Here is a 20,951-nt window from a genome sequence, read left to right on the forward strand (position 1 = left end):
ACTGTTCATTTTGGCAGTTGTAATTGTAAATCCCCAAGGAAAACAAGCCTTCATTAATAAAGCTACCAATTAGTCCTCTTCCAAACCATTTCCCTTTAGCAATTATCCAACAAAAAAGAGCAAACTCCCAATTCCCACCTCTTTGGACTAATCCAAATGTAGCCAGGTCTATTTGTGACCACTGGATGGTAGTGTTTGCACATTTATTCTTAAGTTACGCTACTAGGCCCTCTTGGACTAAGAAAGGATTTCACACATTTGATCTCACAGGCTTAGCTTGAGGTTAGCTGTGCTAAGGGTCAGACGCCACAAAGGACTAACTGAATCACTGTGCAATGAATGCAAAACCCCACAGGCATCAACTATCAAACTCAGAAAGATGGTTGAGTAGCTGACTACCAGACTTAAATTTTTTTTTTTTTTTACTCTTTAATATATGCATGCTCATCACAAAGAATGAAAAACAACTTTTCTAATCTTGATCTCTTGGCAGCTCCATTGTGGCAGATAAAGGTCTCTTGCTAAAGGAGAAGAAATGGAGAAAGAACCCATTTCTTATCTACCTTTTCAGATCGCTATCCCAGTTGGCTTGAGATTTACATTGGCAGCAATCCAAAAGCCTTACCATCCTTTCTGCTAATGCCTTGGGTGCTGCCAAAAATACACAGCTATGGTTTCTGTCAGGTTGGATCAACATCAAGGAGGTTTTTACTGCATTCAGGATGGTTTCTCCATTTCTTAAACTGTACTCTTTTGCTTACCTTGTTGATGCCAATAGTGAAAGCTGGCTCAATATTAGCCTCCACATCTTCTTGCTGGTGGTAGCAGAAAAGGCTTGTTCCTTTTAGAACAGCATACACTTTTGTCCAACTCTGAGGGTCACCTCCACACTGCTGTCAGGCAAACGGTAACATAAGAGAAACAGAAATATGGCAACATAAGGGAGGGAGGGAGAAGTGGTGGGAGAGGTAAGGGTAAGAAATATATCAGAAACAAAACCAAAAGCTAGTGAAACCCTTTAATGAATATCTCATATCAGTAGTGCACACAAACCTGCCAACTTACCTTAACTTTCAAACATCCACTCATCATCTGTTGGGTCATACAGTGGGGCTGAGCTGCAAGGCGGCAGCACATACTGCCATAGAGCGGCAGCCAGTATGAACACTCTTCTACGGGGCAGACATGGATGGATAGAGAAAATAAATAGCATAAATAAATAAAAATATTCTGACAAGCCATACAGAATTCACACACAAACATGCTGTCATATGCACACACAACCACAGTCACACTCTTCATCCTTGTGTCACACCACCCTCCATTAACACACAAAACATGGCACTTGGGTGTAAAAGACTGGCAGCTGTAGGGAGCATCATGAAGTGCAGCTATGAAACTTTACAGCAGGCTGAGGGGCCAATGAATTAAACACAAGGGCCCTGTCTGTCTCTGAGTCTGCACCCTTGTTAGCCCACATCATTATAGCTTTACACAACAGCCACCCCACTAGTGCAGCCTTTATCACTCTGACCTTGACGATGGCTGTCAGAGAACAATGGTGAACAGAGAGAGAAGGAGGAGGTGGACCATACGCTGGTTTTAAGGATTGTATTAGATGTAAGGAGGATACGGGAGACAGTGAGGTGTGAGAGGAGGACAGTAGACAGATGGCTGATCTGGCACAGAAAGCTGGTGAGGACACAGACTGATGGGGGCTGCCACTTACCGTTGCCTGAAATGGTGAGGTCATGCGTGCGAAAGCTGTCCTGGACGTGTGACAGCGACAGTGTGGTATGAGCTAAGAGGTGGTACTTGGGGCCCCTGTTAACACACATGAAAATAGGTAAGAAAGTTATCCTGTGAGAAAGAAAAAACTATTATAAAAAGGTCTTTACATATATGCCAATGTGTGTTTGAAAGTACTCATTATTTCAAACTGAAACTTACGGTACGGAAGGAACTGGCAGCAGAAGAGGAGCTGCACCTCCATTGCTGACAGGACTGCACGGTCCGGGTTCCATGGCAGCTCGGAGCTTTCTCCCAGCTGATCGCCCCAGTGAAGAACTCAGTTTGCTGGCTAGTTTCCTTGGTGTGCTTCCTGCAGAGTAGTCATCCTCTGAGCAGCAGCTATACAGCTCAACTCGTAACTCAAAACCAGGGCTGGCTTCATTACTGCAGGATGCACATATAACAACCTTTACCATAAGCATAATTCAAAAACACAGTTGGAAAATCTTGGGAAATTACTTTGCTGCTACTGCTAATATGCTGCTTTATATTTCTCTACATTTTGGAGAAAAATGTCGCACTTCTTCAATCCAATCCACTACAAGAGAGCTGCTCTACATACAAAGCATGCATTCATCTAATATTATGCATTATTAGAGATTAGAAACCCTGCATGCTCTGATGGTGAAATGATCATGTACTTACACTAATGATGAAGTTGAACATAATTTTATAACAGTGATGGGGCAAGTGTTTTTTTGTTTTTGACTGTAATTGACAGACAACTTACAATATAATAGTGTTGTCAAAGCAAATGTCGGTGAGAGTCCGGTCCACGATCACCATTTCTGTGTCAAAGATCTCTCCTCCCAGCTGTAGCAGGCAGAACACTGCACACCTATGAAGCTCTACAAAAGGACAAGGAGACGATTCAGAACAAAAACGGGAAAGAAAATCTATCAGAAAGCACATTATTAAGAATTTTTGTATTTATTAATTCTGTTGTATCACTTGAAAATCTATTTTATACTTTAAAAATAAATATTTGCAATAATTTGCAACCTAGAGAAGGCAAGTTGTAACAAAACCCTGATGTATACTACCAGTGGTTTTCAGCACTTTGCAACACATGCTGTTGTTTTGCAATGCAAGTCCTAAGCTCAGGCAACGACCATGTTTAATGTTTAAAAGCTGTGTGGAGCCCAGCTAATGCTATACATTCTGAAAGATTTGGATGTAATTAAAACTTTGAATAGGTACAAGCATTACAATGGCAAGTGGGGACATAACAAAGGCATGACTCATTAACAGGAAGCATATAAACAAGAATATGAATAGAATGTCTAACAAGCAAGTCATGTAAACACTATAATGAGAATTTCGTCTAATTGAAAATAAAGTTAATGGCTGTGCATGTGAATATTACCTCTGGAACTAATTAAACTTATTGCAAGAATGCAATAAGTTTAGCTTGAGGATCACTTTTCTTTGGCTAAAACTAGGCTAGATAAGTTTGACTGTCACATACATTACTCCTCCATGCCTCCTGGGTTCACTTTATGTCTGTGTGTTTAAGAACCTTGACAAATGGCCTCATTAAGCTTTGTTAAGAGTATACTACCTGTCTCTAGAGTTAGTTTGTATGCACGGGTCATCCACATTAATTCTATTCAAGCTGCAGCAAGAGAACAAGCACTGAGACTTAAAATGGCTGCACAGGGGTTAACCCATATTGACTTTATCAAGGTGGCGAGATACAAAAAAAGGGGCTATATAAAAATGATAATTGTTATATTTTCAGTACGACATTGAATTTTGAAATGCCCTGAAGATATTTAAATGTGACCTGGCTGACAGTAATGTTCCACAAAAGAGTAAGTCCTTAAATGCACCACAGATTTAAATTGTTTTCTGTTACAGTACTCCCTGCTCTACTGAACCCCGTTCAGTACATGCACACTAATGCTTCTCAGGGCCAGGAGGCAAAGCCAGCAAGACTGAAAAATTGGATCAGGTTGTGCTGCCAGGAGATTCACACGTCTGAAAAAACAAGTCAAATTAAATACAGAGATCTCTGGTAAAGCTGCAACCGACTGTAAAGATCAGCTCCAGTAAGGGATACAGAAGAAATGTCATTCTGTAAGGTCTGTGCACAGTTCAGTGGGAGTCTAAGCTTAACACGCTTTTAAAACAGTGAGTGATATACTTATTTGTGCTATAAATTCAGGAGGTATTTACACATTAAAGCTCTTTAATTTATACAATAAAAATATTCCATGAACACATTCAGTTTTTCTGAATGAATCATTTCACAACTGCATGAAGCCACAGATCACTTCCCTTGCGTTCTCATCATTAATAAATCCTACACAGATAAATCATTTATATCCATCTATGAATTCCTTCACACACATACAGAAGGTAAGTCCTCACCTCCTTTGTTCTTGAAGTACTCTGTATCTTTCCACATGAGAGGGATCCGAAGATCTGGGATGACAACAAACGAGGGATTAGACCACAAAAATGTTAATCACCTCTACTGTCCAGTTGATGTGTCTGTTTATCTCCTTGCGTGCATTTCAGTCGCTGCCAGAGGTATCGACAGCTAATTAGTGACTGTGTGTGTAGTATACTCTCCAGCTGGGTTACAGACACCCCCCCCCCCCCCCCCAAAAGGCACAGATGCTCCCACCCGTCTCAGATCTCATTAATATTCCTTTCTTCACCATTATCGTGTTCCAAACTCAATAAAATACCCACAAATATTTGTTCCTATTGTTTGGCTACCTGAGGTAAACCATCTCTCTTCAGTCTCAGCCTAGAGGAGTGCCACATTTATGGTAAAAAAAAAAATAAATGCAGCTTTTCTTTAATTTCCCTAAATACTAAAGAAAATTAATTTCCCAACATTCATCTCATCGCATCACTTTTAGAAACCCACATTGTCATTCATTACATGCCTGAGATTGCCACTTTTCCTTTACAAGGCCGTCGGTCATCCATCGGCCCGGCATCTGACGATCTGCGTGGGACGTTCTGCATGACCTGAGCTTCTTTCATTCTCTGAAGCTCTGACATGTAGGCCATGATACGAGTGCTGCATGTCTGCAGGCTCTTTGCTGCCTCCAAAGCCTGATCTCTTTGCGAGCAGGCAGCCAACAATTTGCAGGCGCCATCGCGCATCCGTATCTCATGGTCAATCTTCTTCTGAATGTCACTGTCCTGCAAAGACAAAGGATAGCGGAGGAGGGAGAGGAGAAAACAGAGAAGCTTAAATGATGGACAGTGAACCATTTTATTGGACTCTTTTTTTTTATGGAAAAAGATGAAGTGCAGAGGGTTCACTTCTCGCAGAGAGTGTTACAAACACATTTCTAAGGAGAAACTAGACAATGAAGACCTAGAAAGAGTAAGTGGACTGCAGACTACATGTAAATACATGAGAGAGGTGTGTCTCTCAAAGCATTTTGGATTCTGTATTCATTGGTGCAGATGCATGATCTTTTGCCATCTTACAGTCAAGTCCACAGTCCCACTGGGCAGACATGTAAATGTTGAATCATTTAGAACAAACTTACTTACGCACCACACACATGCAGAGACAGACGCAGCAGCACATAACAGATTTGAGAATACATAATGATACTGTCAAATACTAAAAGTCTGCAGTCCAAATCACACATACACATTTGCACTTGGTAATTTCTAATGTTCTTTTTCTCCCGCCAATGTCCCAAAGGAGATAAGAGACGTTTATCACATTTGACCTGGCTTATCTAGAGCAAGAAAGCCATTCCTCATAACTATTACAAAAATACACACATAATGTTGACTTATTCATGTACATTAATAAGCCCCAGCATAAGCAAACAATAAAGTCTCCACAGTCCTCAGAACTGTCTTTCTCCAATGATGCTGTCCAGAGTTTACGCAAGTCTTCAAGCCTTATGTCGCCCTGTCAGAAGTAGAACATGCTTTTCCATGAGTTTGAACTGGAGACAATGAGTCAACTGCAGTCAGTTAAAAGAACAAGAGAAAATCCAGTGAATTCAAGTAAAAATGTCCTGACCTTGAGTGTTAATGCAGTTTTCCTCCAAACTAAAACATATGTGAACCATGAATTTGATTGAACTGGGAAATATTTATCGGTAGAGTTATCTTAGACTGATGGAGTATGTGCTTGTGTGCTCATTGTCTCCAGTGATGCATTTACATTCTCCACAATCTCTAATGCTCCTACGGTCCTTAAGTTTTTCACAGTGTACAATTCTGCATGTCCTCCAATATTTCTCATTTATGTCTCTGTCTGTCTGATTCTTGTGAATTTTTTATTCCTTTCACTTAAGCTTTTAAACATTTACTGCTCGTTTTCTTTTATCTTCACTCATTCTCCATTCATTCCACTTCACTGTCCTCAGGCTTTTCTTTATTCTATTCCACTTCGTTTTTCTCATTTCTATTCATCTTGCTCTAAGTTCAGTATGAAAGTCCACTTTTGGATGTGCAATATATATATATATATATATATATATATATATATATATATATATATATATATATATATATATATATATATATATATATTTATGTATGTGTATCTTCTTTTCCTAGTTTAGAAACTTATAGTTGCACTGTTTATCAGGTTTCGCTGCCATCCATTAATAAAAATATTGTGGTTGTCTCTAAAGAAACAATTTACTAATCTCCAAACAGTTAATCTAGAATTACAGAAAACCTAATTTTGTAATGCACTGTAAGTCATAGCTTGAGAAGCATTGCAACATTTACTGCTGTAGTAGTTTACATGATATGTGAAAGTAAAGAGAGGAGAAAAGTTTCAGCACAGAATTGAAAACTTGGCAGGCATAAATGCAGAATATAACTAAGATGATCAAACTTGCGTCATGTAAAAAAGCTACAGTGGTTATTTAATGCAAATGTAGCCAAACAATTAATACTGTCATTAAATAAACTCTTACTATGTCTGAAAGACAATTACAGCAAGGCTGATTGCGAAAGAAACTATCAAACTGCAATAACAGTGTAAACTCAGCTGTTAATTATTATGTGGTATCTGTGGAAAATGCCACTTTAAAACTAAAGTGTTTATTTATTAAAGTTAATGAGCTTTTCCTTTTTCATAAGTGTCTGTTTGTGGACTGGAGTTGATTATTTTGACTGAACATGGTTGATAAGGGAAGAAAAACATAAAAGCAAGTCAATATTCATATTTATGATTTTGATATGACTACTGGACATCCTACTTTAAGTGTGTTGCAGGTGTTGTCTGTTGTTTAGTGGCATGAGCCACACCTGGCCCGGTATGCTCTGCCTCCTATTTAAGAGCTTCACCAGCCTAAACTTGCTGCCTAGTGCAGGAGTGGCATGTTTTGGTTGGTCTTGTTTGTTTCATGTCGTATTTTCAAATACATTTCCATACATCCATGCACCACTTACATCACGTTACGCATTTTACTTGGTTTTTCCTTAATAAATGATGTTTTGGTAAAGAACTACCTTATGCCTGTCTGCCTCTTTGTTGCAGTTGTTGAACCACGCTGTAGCAATAAATGTATAATGCTAAAACTATAAAGTTTGTTTGTACTGTTGTAGAGTTATTGATAACTTTAAACAATCTGGAAAAACAAGAAAGAGACACATATGAGAGTGCTGTGTCCAAACATTTTAATGTGGCCTCAAACGATGCTCTAAGCATCAACCAAATCTTTTCAGGAAAGCACACACTCACATACACAAGCACATAATGTGTAAAGAAGTTGTCACCATAGTCCAGTTCTGCATAGTGGGTGTTAAAGTGACCTGCTGGGAGGAGGTCTTGTATTTATAGAAGCTGAATTAACAGGCTTCCCCTTCTGGGAATCTCAGAATAGTGATCGACCAGCCTAGATCTTCTAATCCACATGTCTGGCTGTGTGTCAAGCTAAAGCTGTACAACAAACTGACATATTCACGGAAGCAAGATATAAACAAACTTAACAATGCAGGCTTACATCCAAGTGGCAGTCAGCGGAGGACAAACAAATGTTCTTTTTATAATCTTTAATGCTCACATGTACAGATAAATACAACCACAGAAACACACTCACAGTATGTGCTCAGAGTGGCAGGTGTTAGACCAGTGGGCACTGTCAGGGAGGCCTGAGATGGTGGCAGTAGGCAGCAGCAAGATAAGAGGAGTCTGAGGGTGGGTTGGCGACAAGGATGCAATGCATGTTGGGTATCAAGCAGTGACACAGAGGGGATGAGGGTCTGTCAGGAAAAACAAGCAAAGGATTTGAGAAGAAAGTGAGGATAGGTAGACAGGGTGAAAGGTCTAGGTGGGAGGGGGAAAAGGGCAACTGCAAAGAAAATAGGTGGAAAGTAGCAAAAGGGTGGGAAAAAAGAATAAAAAGGCAAGAACAGCCAAAGAAGGGTGGGAAATAATATAAAATGAGCCATAATAATAAAGGCTGAACTCAAGATATGTAAAAATAAGAAAAAAAATTCTAAATTAAGAGGAAGAAGTTATCTGGTTGTATAAGCCCATCTGCTGTCAAGGTGATGAGGCATAAAGCTCTGTAACTGAAAAGGCATGAAAATAATTGGGACCGTTATTTTCTCAGAGAGGACGAGAGAAGGGGGGTGGGGACATGAGTGTCTCCTTAAAACTTGACTGCTACATTAAACAGCAAAGACCTAAACCTTCTTAATTACAATTCAGCAATTCACTTTAACAGACTGTGGTGGCTAAAGCTAACTGTTGAACACCCAGTATATGTGTTTAAAATAGTCTTAAGCCATACCAGCAGCTTTGGCAGACAGGTGTAATTCCTAAACCTTTCCACTAATTTTATGGGTGAATATTGTCAAACTAAAACTACAGTAGGAGTCCACACATTATGCCCACATTCATTATATATCTTACTTTAAATATGTGTTGACAAATGCTAGTATAACATCAATTCTGTCTGTGTCCAAATATTTCCAAAGCTAACTGCATTTCTGCCTCAACAAAATTTGAAATGCATAATGCTAATGTAACCTTTTAGCAGGTAATTTGAAGCCTCACTAGATACCAGATGGTCACCTCTCTGCCTCCTCTCTGTCTGTGTCTGTGGGTTGAGATCACAGGGATTCAAGCACACACACCTACACACACACATGCACACAAATAACACTGCTAGGGGATTTGACGCCGCTGCAGATGGTGTGTAATGGTTTGTTTACGATGTGTTGTTCTGCATGAGTAGGCTTTCCTGTTCAGATCACTGACCCTTGACCTCTGGTCCCTATCACTACACAGGCCAGACGCCTGCAGCTACACCATGGGGGTTAGTCCATAGGGTGAAGTTTAACACGCAGAAGATTTGTAAAAACATGTTGACTCAAAGAACCTGGGAATGAAAGTTACAGAGAGGAGGAGTTATTGCCTTGTCAAACAGAATAAGCCTACAACTAAAAGTGTATTTGAAGCATTTCATTTATCAGCTTTTCTTGCTGGATGCTGTGTGTCATTCAGACTGACAGACATGAAAATTAGCACAGATATTCAGAGTTATTAATGACATTACCTATAAATTTATGAGCTTCGAATTTTAAAAATGTGCTGAAATGGAAAACGTAGTAAACTTCTTCAGTGTTATACCTGCTTATTGTTACTGGAAGCATATGACCATGCTAATGTTGAGACTTCACAGAATCACTTGCAGTTTTCTAGTCTTATCAGGCTACTTTAGCAAAACCATGTACAGAATAATGCACTGTACATCCTAAATGAAGACATACACAAAAGGCATCACATAAGAGGGCACAAAGACTGTAGCAACCTTGGCTGGTTTCTTCAGCCATTTAACACCCATACCAACTTTTCTCTGATGAGTCTGCGAACTCTGTAACCAAATAAGACATCGCAGCTGACTGGCCAAGTACAAAACAAACTGGCTCGTATGACAAGAGTGAAAGTGGCTGATTAGAAGATAAGCAAACAAAGTGGACAATAACAACAGAAAGACTGCAACGCATCAGGAGAAAAAGACTTATTCTTTCACACAATCTACAATCTGCCAATCATCATGGCCAGATATGTGCAGACTGAAACAGATGCAATCTTTCTCTCTTGCACATCCACACACAAAAAACTAATACTTGCAAATTCCTGACCACGCCCATATGTTGGGACTTTACTGACCAAAGTGCTGGCTTTCAATTAGTCAGCCACAACTATGTGCCTCGCCTCACTCCACCCTCTTCCGCTACTTTCCCTCCTCCTTCCCCCTACCCAGGGTTTGGCTGCACTTAGGGATGGAGGGAGCAGTTAAGAGTACGAGGAAGCTTACACGATACATTAAAATAATAGAGAAACATTCTGATACAACAGTCAATAGCAAATTAGCTTTGGGTGGGGCAGCGTGCAAGATAAAATGAAAAATGATGATAGATGTACAACAGTACAGAATGATGAAGAAACATTAGCATGAAAACATACATGCCATAAAACAACTATCATAGTAACAAATCCGTTAAAAAAGCAGCACTTTCACACATGTACAATGCTTCACACAACTGCAGTCAGCTCGGAGTAAACAGACACAGCAATCCCAAACCTTAGCTGAACGAGTCAGAAACAATGATCCCATTCACCAAACAATGTCCCTACAGTGTTTCAGATTCCAGATGCTGGAAAGTCAGGGCACAACAACAACAACAGTAAAGAGAACTGGTTTGGTGCTGGTCATGGAAGATTGAAAGTAGGGAGGGAGAAACAGAAACAAGTGTTTGGAATTGCCTTTTATGACTTTAAAGCTGGCTACAAAGCAGTCCAAGACAGATCAATGCCAGGAGACACTAAACAAACACACAAGGGCCCTCTAAGGCAAAATGCCCCAGCGCACTCTGGTCTAGGTGCCAGGATGCTGATGTCATCACTGAGGTGATTTGTTATAGGGTTTCATCTTTAAACATGCTTGCTAATAGAGCCTGAACACTGTGAACTCTCCCTCCTCCTGACAGCTTATGAATTCAATTGTCTAGTGACAATAGAGGCTGTTTCAGCTCTGTTTGCATGGAAAACTGCTCTATGTGCATATCTGAGAAAGTCCTTGTCCACATGTGCTTGTGAGAGCTATCCAAGTGACTTTGCAGCCAGCTGTTAACACACAAAGGCAGTGTGTTGTATTGCAGTTGGGTTTTAGTGCACACTGGGCATAGCTGGTGCTGAAAGTGCTAAAGAGAGGAATAACTTTCATGTCTCTGTGTCATAAATCATGTTTTATGTAGACGCAAGAGGTGAAAAACTATGCCTGTGTATTCAACGGATTGCATGCAAGCCCTTCAGTGTATGTTTGTTCCATGTGTGCACTTTGCACTTGCAAGTGCATTTGTTTAGCTGGAGATTGGCTTTAAACTGCTGAGTGTGTATCTCAAACTATAAAACAAATTTTGTTTAAAGCTACAAGAGAGCACAAGGGGGCTTAGGGTCTGCCAAGCAGTGATTACTTGAGCAATTTATAGGCACACTAAAGCTTGATTGCTCTTACACGCTGTGCACATTCACCCCAAGTCTGTATTATCATGTAGTGGCATGCTGAAAGCTGTGAGAAGGAAAATGCAGGCAAACTAGAAATTAGAACCAGCTAAAGACAAGGCAAGGATGATATTAACAGGAAGTTTGCGTGCACCTGTATGCATGTTAGTATAGGTATTGCATAACTGTGTGTGGTCTTTCAACATATAGCTAAAAGTCCAGAAGGTATAAATTTATGAAACACTGTATAGAGGTTCCAGACCACAATCCCTCATGAATAACTCTGTGCTAAAAAAATGAATTACACTCAACTTGTGGGATAGTTTGCAATGAATAACATTGGAGAAGAAAACACAAAGCACAAAATAATGTTCAAACATAATAAACTGAACCGTAAATCTTTTATTTATAAGGGCAAATGCCAAGAAGCAGCATAACAGAAACATGCTTATCCTTCAACATCCAAATAGATCATAAAAGACTGCAGGGGAAAAAACACCCTAAATGAACCACTGTTCAAACATATTTACTAGAAATTTAGCAGTAATTGTGTTCTTGGTCAGTTCAGACAGTTTAATGGGTTTTCCAGCTGAAAAATAAAGAAAACTGAACCATATCATCAAATTGAAATGGGAAACAGAGTAGGGGTGAGAGTTGTCACCAAGCAGTTTCCTTTTACAATTAAATACCAACAACGACAATCTAACAAGAGAAGATTGGCACTCCAGACTGTCATGGAGCTGGAAGAGACAATTAATGAATTAAGAATTGCACGCACACACACAGTAATACTGTAACCTCATCAGTGTACCTTACTGGCACAGAAAGTGTTGTGCACTGCAGAATGGGGTACAGCCGCCATCTATTACACAAGCCGATACTGTACTATTAACTGATTAGCTTTCAGTGCAAGCCAGAAGAAAATACAGTGCAGGGAGAGAAGGTTTGGGAAAGAAATTATCATGAAGCAAGTCTCTCTAAGCCCTTGATCAAAGACCACTGTGATCTCTCTCAATGAGTGCATAGTCTAAGTGCATTCCTAAGTGGAAGATAAAATAAAAGGGATTAAATCACATTAATGATCATAAGGCCAAAACGAACTGAAGCAAAATTATAATCTGCACTGTGGAGGATTTTTTCACGTGTTGTTGCAGCCTCCCCTTTCTCTAAAAAAGCTACTGTTTGAGTGGTGATAGTATGTGAACAGAAGTTGTCTGTGTCACTTATCTGCTGATATAGCTAAGAGGGTTTGTCAGGTTGTGTGTTACAACACCATCCTAAAAAAATACTTTTACTTTCCTGAGAAACTCATGGGTGTGCGTGAGGGTCATGGTGATGGACAGCTCTCAGTATGACACATCACCTCACACCTCATGCAAACACAGAAGATGCAAGAAGAGTAGGACACATGGACAGGCCCTCACACGCATCCTGATTGTACTTGCTAAAAAATTTTGCGGCCATTCCCCTATCTCTCGTCACAAGTATTATATCTTCCTAAAGCTGGAGTGTTAGTTTGGTTTGCATTTTAAGACTTCTACAAGTTAGGAGGAACCAAAAACAAAACAAAAAACAAACACACACGTGTGTTTATATATATATATATGGGTGTGGGTGTGTGTGTGTGTGTGTGGTGTATTATATATATTATGTAGACATAAATAAAATTTTAAATAAATAAATTTCTCTTCTGAGTTTTCCTTGTGCAAGTTGCACTGGATAGGTGAACATTAAAAAAAATCCAAGCTACAAAGAAAAATGCTAAGTAATAGTAAGACTCTACCAAACAAAATAATATTTTCATCTCTCTTCCATTGCCTGTCACCAAACACAAAATATCTAATTAAACTTCTCAATCGGGAGGAGAGACTGAAACATGTTTCAGTTATAAAATTCATGAGAGGGGCCTCACAGATTTGATTGTACTGGTTGGGTAGGAACAAATGGCCGATGAGGAGCAACAAAGGGAGAGTTTAGAGGCCAAGAGGTCACAGTGTCACAGCTTCCTGAAAGACAGAGGCATCCCTGCTGGGTCCTGTACCATTAAGCTCCTTTACATCCTCAGTGGGGTGAGGGGTGACTAGTTATAACACTCCAACAAACCAACCCAAACACTTTGTATGCAACACGCAATGCAAATTATTTGGAAAGCTCTCATTAGTTGACTTTTGCAAATCAATGCTTCCTAACCCTATAACTCTCCCCCAACTGAACACTTTCAGCTGCCAGACACACAGACTGCTTGTCTCAATAATCCCAGGCTTTTCTCCTCTGAATCAGGATGAGGAAATCTGGGCTAATTAGCTCAGCCAGCCTAACCTGCATTTAAGCCTACCAAACTCTGCTCCTGTTGTTTTTACCTCTGCCCTCTTTTCTAGACCACAAATACAAAATGCAAATAAATTGAGAAACAAATTATTTCACTTGCTTATTCCCATTTCAATTCTTTTTTCAGATAGATGGTAAAAGTAGTAGTTGGTAGTAGCATAAAAAAGGGCCTGTTAGCTAGCCATGTTCTTTTGCTGTTTGAAATTATCTTCTTCAGTGAGGCCAAAATCAGACATTAAAATCCATTTGAATTAAGTTATTTTCTCTGTTGTATATGTAGTAACGCTCCATCTGAGTCCCGTGTCTTGCCAACTGTTCTGTGGAGGCTGTTTTTTTTATCATACTTCATTATTTATCACCACTGTTTCATTTAAAATGAACTGGATGTTTGTTTCTAACCACAAAGGATTATTGAAGTGGAGGTGAGGTTTTCCTTTGTAATAAACGCTTAAAAGACTGAAGGACAAAGATAAAAACATGCACTTGAAAGGCAGAAAATACTCTGTAGTGATGCTGTGTGTGTCTGTCCTTGAACTACTATCGACTGACAAGGGCTCTGAAGTAAACGTCGTTCATTATAATATTCATGAAGCTGCAAGATTTCTGAGCTGAGCTAGACCAAAACCACATATCATTAAACTGGCCCTCAGTCCAGTATTATGAGATAGCACATGATTAACACATCACATTATTTCTTGTGTTATCACAATTAAAATTTTAAACTCGTTTCAGGCATGTGGTCTTTTGTCTCCCCCTAACCCTTACCTTAGCTTACTCTGCTTGCTATTATTATAATTGGCTAACCCTCTTAAGCTTACTGTTTTTCAAGATTACTTCTGTAGGCACTTTTATAGCATTAAAATGACGCACAAATCCCTTGAACTGTACACATGACACCCATAATGTTTTTGAAGTGGCTTACTATTCATGTGCAACCTCAGGATATCATACTGCTCCAGCCCTTTGCCTTAGGGTGAAATCACAAAGAAATGAACAGATAACAGATATGTGGTTGAATCAGGTGATTCCAGCTTTTATGGTAATGAGAACCGCTTCCAGGCAGGTCACAAGGTAAAGAAAAAATATAAACTCATTTAGCACTAAAAATGTTCCGTACTTTGACAAAGGTTATCTGTTCGCAATCCTTTTAGATGTAGACAGACATCCAGTCCTCCAAAAATCTAACACATAGCTTATAAATAAATAAGTAACAAAGAGGATGAAGTGGAAAAACAATATGTAGCAGAGCAGTATAGGTAAAAGGCTCTGTTAACAGCTGGAGCTGACAGTTTTTACTTCACTTTATAATAAAGGATCTCACTGATCACTTTTAATTCTGCAATTTCCACAGAAAAGAGAGAAGCTAAAGGTCCAAAATCCCATCAACACAACCAAGAGCAGCTCAGACTGTTCCACATATTTCTGATACTTCCGAGTGGCAGAAAAACGCTATGACGTGATTGTGTCCCGGAAAAAAAGCCCTAATTTAAGAGAGGTTGCAGAGATATGTTCACGTCTAGAGGGAAAGGTCACCACAAAGTTCTAACCTTCATCTTGTCACAATACACAGCTCGATGGGAGTGGTCTCATATCAAATCACGTCAGATTCTTCCGTCTAAAATATGGTAGAATCTTTAGGAATAATTGTGTTTCATCGCTTCAGCAAAATTCAACAGGCTTGTTCAACCAACCAGCAAAATCATTAAAATCACCAGTCAAATAATGTGTCTGCCCCCTTCAATTCACCATTCTTTTCAGCCATGGAGACTGGACTTTTAGGGGTCTCCTGTGGTGTCTGACACTGGGATGTTCACAGCAGATACTTGAGGTTCAGCGAGTTGTAAGGTACTGTCTACATAGACTTGGCTTGTGCCAATAGACTGGGATACTGGAAGTTCAGAGTCTAACTCTTCAGGCTGTTTCCCAACAGTTTTCAAAGCGTTGCAAACACACAGTCCGGTTAGGGGTTATACTCCTGTAAGGTAGAGGAGTATACAATTCCCTAGTAATGCATTGCACTGTAATGAGATTATCAGTTTTTTGGGGGTGGTTTATTTATTTATTATTACTTTTGGTATATCTGACTGGAATAAAATAAAAGCCCAGGTGCAAAGAAGCAGGTGAACACTGGTGGACCACAATGGTCTCACATCTGAAAGAATTAGAAAAGACAAAAACTGATAATTGCTGGATTTAAATGAAACACATCTCATTCCTTTTGCACCTGCCATAATTAATGCCATTGCACAAGAACCAAGAGCTAAGCAGTATTCCCGTCACAGGATAGTAAGAGTAGTATTTGTTTCACTGCCATGATTAATGACGGTCATACTATTGTCATGGAGAACATGTGTAAGGTGAGATTCACTCAGTCCTGGAGTCTGCCATTTGGCTTCCAGCCTCTGGCCACTTTACAGCACTTATATCCAGCTCTGGTTACTAATGGTCCACATTTACCCTTGGAACCTCCTTGTGAATGTGTGTAAACAAATGTGTGCTAGATCAGAGACAGAAAGTGAGAGAAGAAGTCAGGAAGGCAAGAACGCAGATAAAAGCAACTCAGATTGAAAAGCGAAAAGAACAATAGATGGATTTTAATTAATTGCAGTAAGTGTGCGCTTTTTGCTTATCTCTGCCTTCCAGCACATCTTTAAATGTTTGGTGGTGGTGGGAGAGAGTCCATATTTTCAGCCGCATACCTTGTACACACATTTACTCAACCATTAATTTACAGAGACATCAGACATACAGATGCACTGTTCTACATTATACTAATGAGGCCTCAACAAAACAACTATGTGCTTACATGCAAATGTAGTTTAAGTTAACTGACTTTGACAGAGCTAGTCTGCCTACATAGTCTTATATAGTTCACAGGGAATCCCATTTGACTGTCTGTCCCACAAGGGAATTAGTAAACAGTAATCCCCAGAGTATACAGATATCAATCAAACAGCACACATTTGGATGCTGGAAAACATTTACCTTTACCAGACTTTCACAAAATAATGTAAAGTTAGTGGAAAATTATATTTGGGTATGGTAATGTAGTGTAGAAGCAGCAGAGATGCCAGCTGTATCCTTCATATACACAACAATCTGTAAATCCTGCTAATTTGTTCCACTATTTATTTGTATAAATATGAGAGGATCATAGCAGGACTGTCCTGAATATCTACACATAAATGGGTTTAAAAGGGGATAGGGTGATACAGACGCAACAACAACATAGTAACTAGATTTTATTTTACATCTTGCACTCTAGTTCTAGACCATTGATTATATCCAGATGTTGACTTTATTTATTTATTTTTTAAAATAGGATTGAGCTGTTTGAATATTAATTTGCATCTGGATTCTCATGGGTCAGGGCTTGAAGCATCTGGGTCAGCCTTCGCTCACATGGATGTTTAAGACATGGATTTTTAACCCAGAAATAAATAAAAAAGTGAGCCAATAGAGTCAATATTATCATCATCCTTAGAAATTCATATTTTAAGCTCATTCATTTGCTTGACTCCTTGCCCAGTCATTCTGAAAATAACAAATAATGTCCTATACTGGTCAGGTTTTTTTCACTGTATTCCAGAGAAAAAGGTCTAACAGTCAACTCTGAGCTTGATGCATAATAATAAAAGGCTCAGGCAATCTACAGAAACACATGCACACAGATAAATGTGGGAAAACATGTTTGACTGTTAGCAAATACCAAGGGTGAAATATTCCAAAACATTCTGAAGCAGTTGGCTGTGGAAAATTACATGCACAAGTTTTCTAATATTAATCAAATTGGGATTCACTTTGAAGAAGACTGCCATGTAAACAGCATTTTCTGATAACCTTAACCCAAATAAGGTCATATTCACAGTAAATTATAATTGTATAGGGGGGCATAATGAGGGAGTGAGTCAGTAATTCAAGTATGCTGCTATGTAGCGTACAATGAGGAATAGTAATGGAATATCCTATCTGCAGTTCATATAATCATAATCATAACAGCCTTGCTCATTTTTGGTTAATATCAGAATATTGTTGTGCATGTACATTAGGGTCTAACAGCTAATCTTACAGTCAACTGAGCTAAACCCACTATCTCACACTTTGTGTGATGTTGGCATTTAACCGTATCTCCCTGCCATGGAGATAAAATGGTGTGACAATCAAACTACATTTAAATTATGTGAAATGCTATAAACGGCATACTATGCTCTTGAAGTCACATTCCTTGTCAGTTCAATGATACTTAACCATATTTAAAAGTGGGTGAAGGACATGAAGAAAGAAAAGGGCAACTCCAAATTCTCACAATGAAAAAAAAAAAGAAAAAAAAAACTGAAGAATCCCAGTTAGCCTTTTACATCTTACCCTATGTCTTCACGTGGGTGGGAATGACTGAAAAGGGATAAAGTAACAAGTTCCTAAAATAAATATGGGACAGGACCTTTACTTCTAGCATCAGTAACTGAGAGCCAGTACGTGTACACTGGGCCTTTTATCACACATCTTACTAACAGCTGTATGATTTGTGCAGAACATTAGAGTGCAATTTTGTGTGAGGAAGCATTAAACTGCATCTTTGTCATTATTACTGGTTCTATATCGGCATGTTATTATTTAATCAGAGGGACAGAGGAGCAGAATGAAGGCTTCCCCATTACATGACACCTTTACAAATCTAGAGTATGTATGCACACATTTTGCAATTCAGCTCATATCATCAGCACAAGAGCAATTCCATTAAATAAACATAACCTAATCATGGATTGGCAGCACGGAGGCAGGGTAAAATGGAAGAAAACGTACACACCACTTACACACAAATGTAAACACACACACACACACACAACAACAAGTAGCAGGTATTGGGCAGGCTGTCAGACAGGGCTGTATAAATGGAAGACAGCTCAGCATCTGCTTCCTCAGTCAGACATGATAGATGGCCGTGGATCAGGTCTGAGTGTGATCCTCTGCCAGCAGCTCTGCATTAGCTGCTTGTCTGATGATGTGTCTGTGGGACTGAGCTCTTTCCTCCATCAATCACTTTACAATCTCCCGCTGCATCGTCAGGTCATCACCTCTCTCTAATTGTCTGTCTTTCTGTTTATCTGCCGGTCTCCTGTTTGTCCATCAGTCTTTTCTTTATCTGCTGAATCCAAACCATCTTTCAGTGGCAGCAAAACTATACATGCCATTCTTTATTACCCTTACAATAACATTAAAGTCATCCTTTATGAAACCTACATCATTTTTCCCCACTTTTGCTTCTCACTCTTCTTCCATTTTTAGGCGGTCTTGTCCAAACAAGAGTGACTGCCATAAAGTTTGCTTCTTAAAGGGGAAATAAAAATAGCTTTAAACATCTCCATGACAGCACTGTCATGTCAGGTCAAGGCAATCTTGACTTTGTTAGGAACATTTTTGAGTCATTAAGCCAGAATTTAAAAGCAGGAGACGACTGTGAGAAAGTATGAAACCCCAGGAGAGAGAAAGCTTGTGTATGATTAAGTTTGTGTTAAAAGATCTATAATTGGGTAGGCAGCAAGGCAATAGAAGAATATAAGTGGCTCATTTTTCATACAATGTATTTTTCAGACAAATGGCTCAAGGAGAAAGTAATACACAAATTCTTCCCCTACAACTGCTGTCATGCTGTGCAGTACTTAAGAGTAATGGGCTGCAGTTCCCACTGTGTTTCTCAGGATGAAGAGGTCCTACCTATCTCAGTCTCAGCAGCGGACTCCTGGGAAAAAATGCAACAGACAATATCAGCTGAGAAAACATAATGACCTCTACTGCAGGCACAGAGAGGGGCCAGAGGAGACGGCAAGGAAAAAAACAAAAAAAGAAACAAAAACATGACTGCAGAGGTGAACGAAGGCTTGGGGGGAGACAAGTAGGAAAGGACAGACATGCAAACAGATGAGACACTGGAGATATGCATCTTGACAGAAGAGAGACAGAACCCTGGGTGGACAGACAGAAACTTGACTGCAGGACTGCAGAGAGCTCCACTGCAGTAAGTGGTTATTGATTGTAAGACAAAGGCCAAAGAATTCCAGGGCTACTGAACTGACAAGGGATGCTGCTGACTTGTTCCTCCTTGTATAATTGCAAACGCAACAAAAAGCACAAGCAGAAATGCAACTAACAGCAAAAGGAAACGGCTTAACCACAGTACACAAAACTATGATTAAATTCAGCAGCAAACAGAGCCCTTCATATTACTAGAAAATAAATGCATGAGGACACACTGAGGAGGAGCTCGGGCAGATCATTGACCTTTTCAGTACTAATGATCAGGGATAGCTGTGGCTGTAACAGTAGAAGGGACAAAATATACATATACACACATATACTCTGCTATGTGATCTTGATGCACTGCATACACATACAGATGAAGACACATGCAGACAGCCAGTACTTACTGGAAAGATCACATCTGTCCTGCTCCTTTAGTGTCTAACTTACGCAAGTGACCTTTGAAATCTACATGGGATTTAAATCTGAACTCTTGCACTCAAACATGGACAGACACACTCACACATCAGGAAGCAGCTATTAATTAAATAGACAGAATCAAGAGTGAGATAATTTCAGCAGTTTGGCAGATTTGTAAGTTTCAGTGGTGAAAAAAAATTTGATCACAGGATCCAGCCTGAAACCAGAATAGCTGCCTGCCACACACCCAGGCTCTCTGGCAACTCTCGTTAAAGCCAAAGCATTTTGTGGTAGCTCTTCTCAGTACTATTTCTGAGTCTTACAGAGTGTATGTGTTTGAGTGGAAATCATGGTGAACGGCTTCCTGAAACTGGAGTATAAATACATGACAGACTTGTCTCTACTGAGACAGCCCAAAGCCATATGAATCAAATTAACAATACCATCTTAATGATGTTAAAATGTAACAACATTAAAAGATATTCCGACATGAAAAGGCATTTTTTATATCATTGTTCAAAGAACGTATGGCTATTTCTGTCTTCCCAAATCAAGGTGTTAAGGAAAGACATATTCACAAGTGAAGGAAACGGCTGATTAGCGGGAGCTCCAAGTCATAACTACAGGAATATTCCACATTTGTCACATGTTCACCCTCAGAGTACCATAAGCACTTTCCCTAATGTGGCTACTAAATGGCTCATTATTCCCAAAAAAGGAAATCTAATTATTTTCCCACCTGCTACCTGTACCACCTGTCACTAAATCAGCCACAAACTGGCACTTTACTCAAAATAAGAGATATGCTGTAACCAACCCGATTTAAAAATGTACAATGTATACTCTAAGAGTATATAGATATGATATATAACAATTTATTTGTCAGCGTTGTTTAAGAGTCAAACTGTTTACTTGGCAAATTAATCATTTA

General features: G+C 39.4%; 1 protein-coding gene across 6 annotated transcripts in view; it reads right to left on the bottom strand.

The window, feature by feature from the left end:
- The window catches only part of rtkna (rhotekin a), a 50,484-nt gene that overhangs the window by 2,987 nt on the left and 26,546 nt on the right, over nt 1-20,951 (bottom strand). For 4 of the 6 annotated variants that reach the window (XM_041999593.1, XM_041999595.1, XM_041999596.1 and 1 more), the window contains exons 2-8: nt 4,692-4,953; nt 4,165-4,218; nt 2,522-2,639; nt 1,951-2,175; nt 1,730-1,824; nt 1,066-1,172; nt 762-893 (exon numbers count right to left, since the gene is read on the bottom strand). In XM_041999593.1, coding sequence (XP_041855527.1) covers nt 762-893; nt 1,066-1,172; nt 1,730-1,824; nt 1,951-2,175; nt 2,522-2,639; nt 4,165-4,218; nt 4,692-4,953 — 993 coding nt within the window. Of the gene's footprint in view, nt 1-761; nt 894-1,065; nt 1,173-1,729; nt 1,825-1,950; nt 2,176-2,521; nt 2,640-4,164; nt 4,219-4,691; nt 4,954-7,838; nt 7,994-20,951 lie in introns of those variants that run through there. The other 2 variants (XM_041999597.1, XM_041999594.1) reach the window with 2 other exon arrangements.

Source organism: Melanotaenia boesemani, chromosome 11 (assembly GCF_017639745.1).
Source record: "Melanotaenia boesemani isolate fMelBoe1 chromosome 11, fMelBoe1.pri, whole genome shotgun sequence".
Lineage (NCBI taxonomy): Eukaryota > Metazoa > Chordata > Actinopteri > Atheriniformes > Melanotaeniidae > Melanotaenia > Melanotaenia boesemani.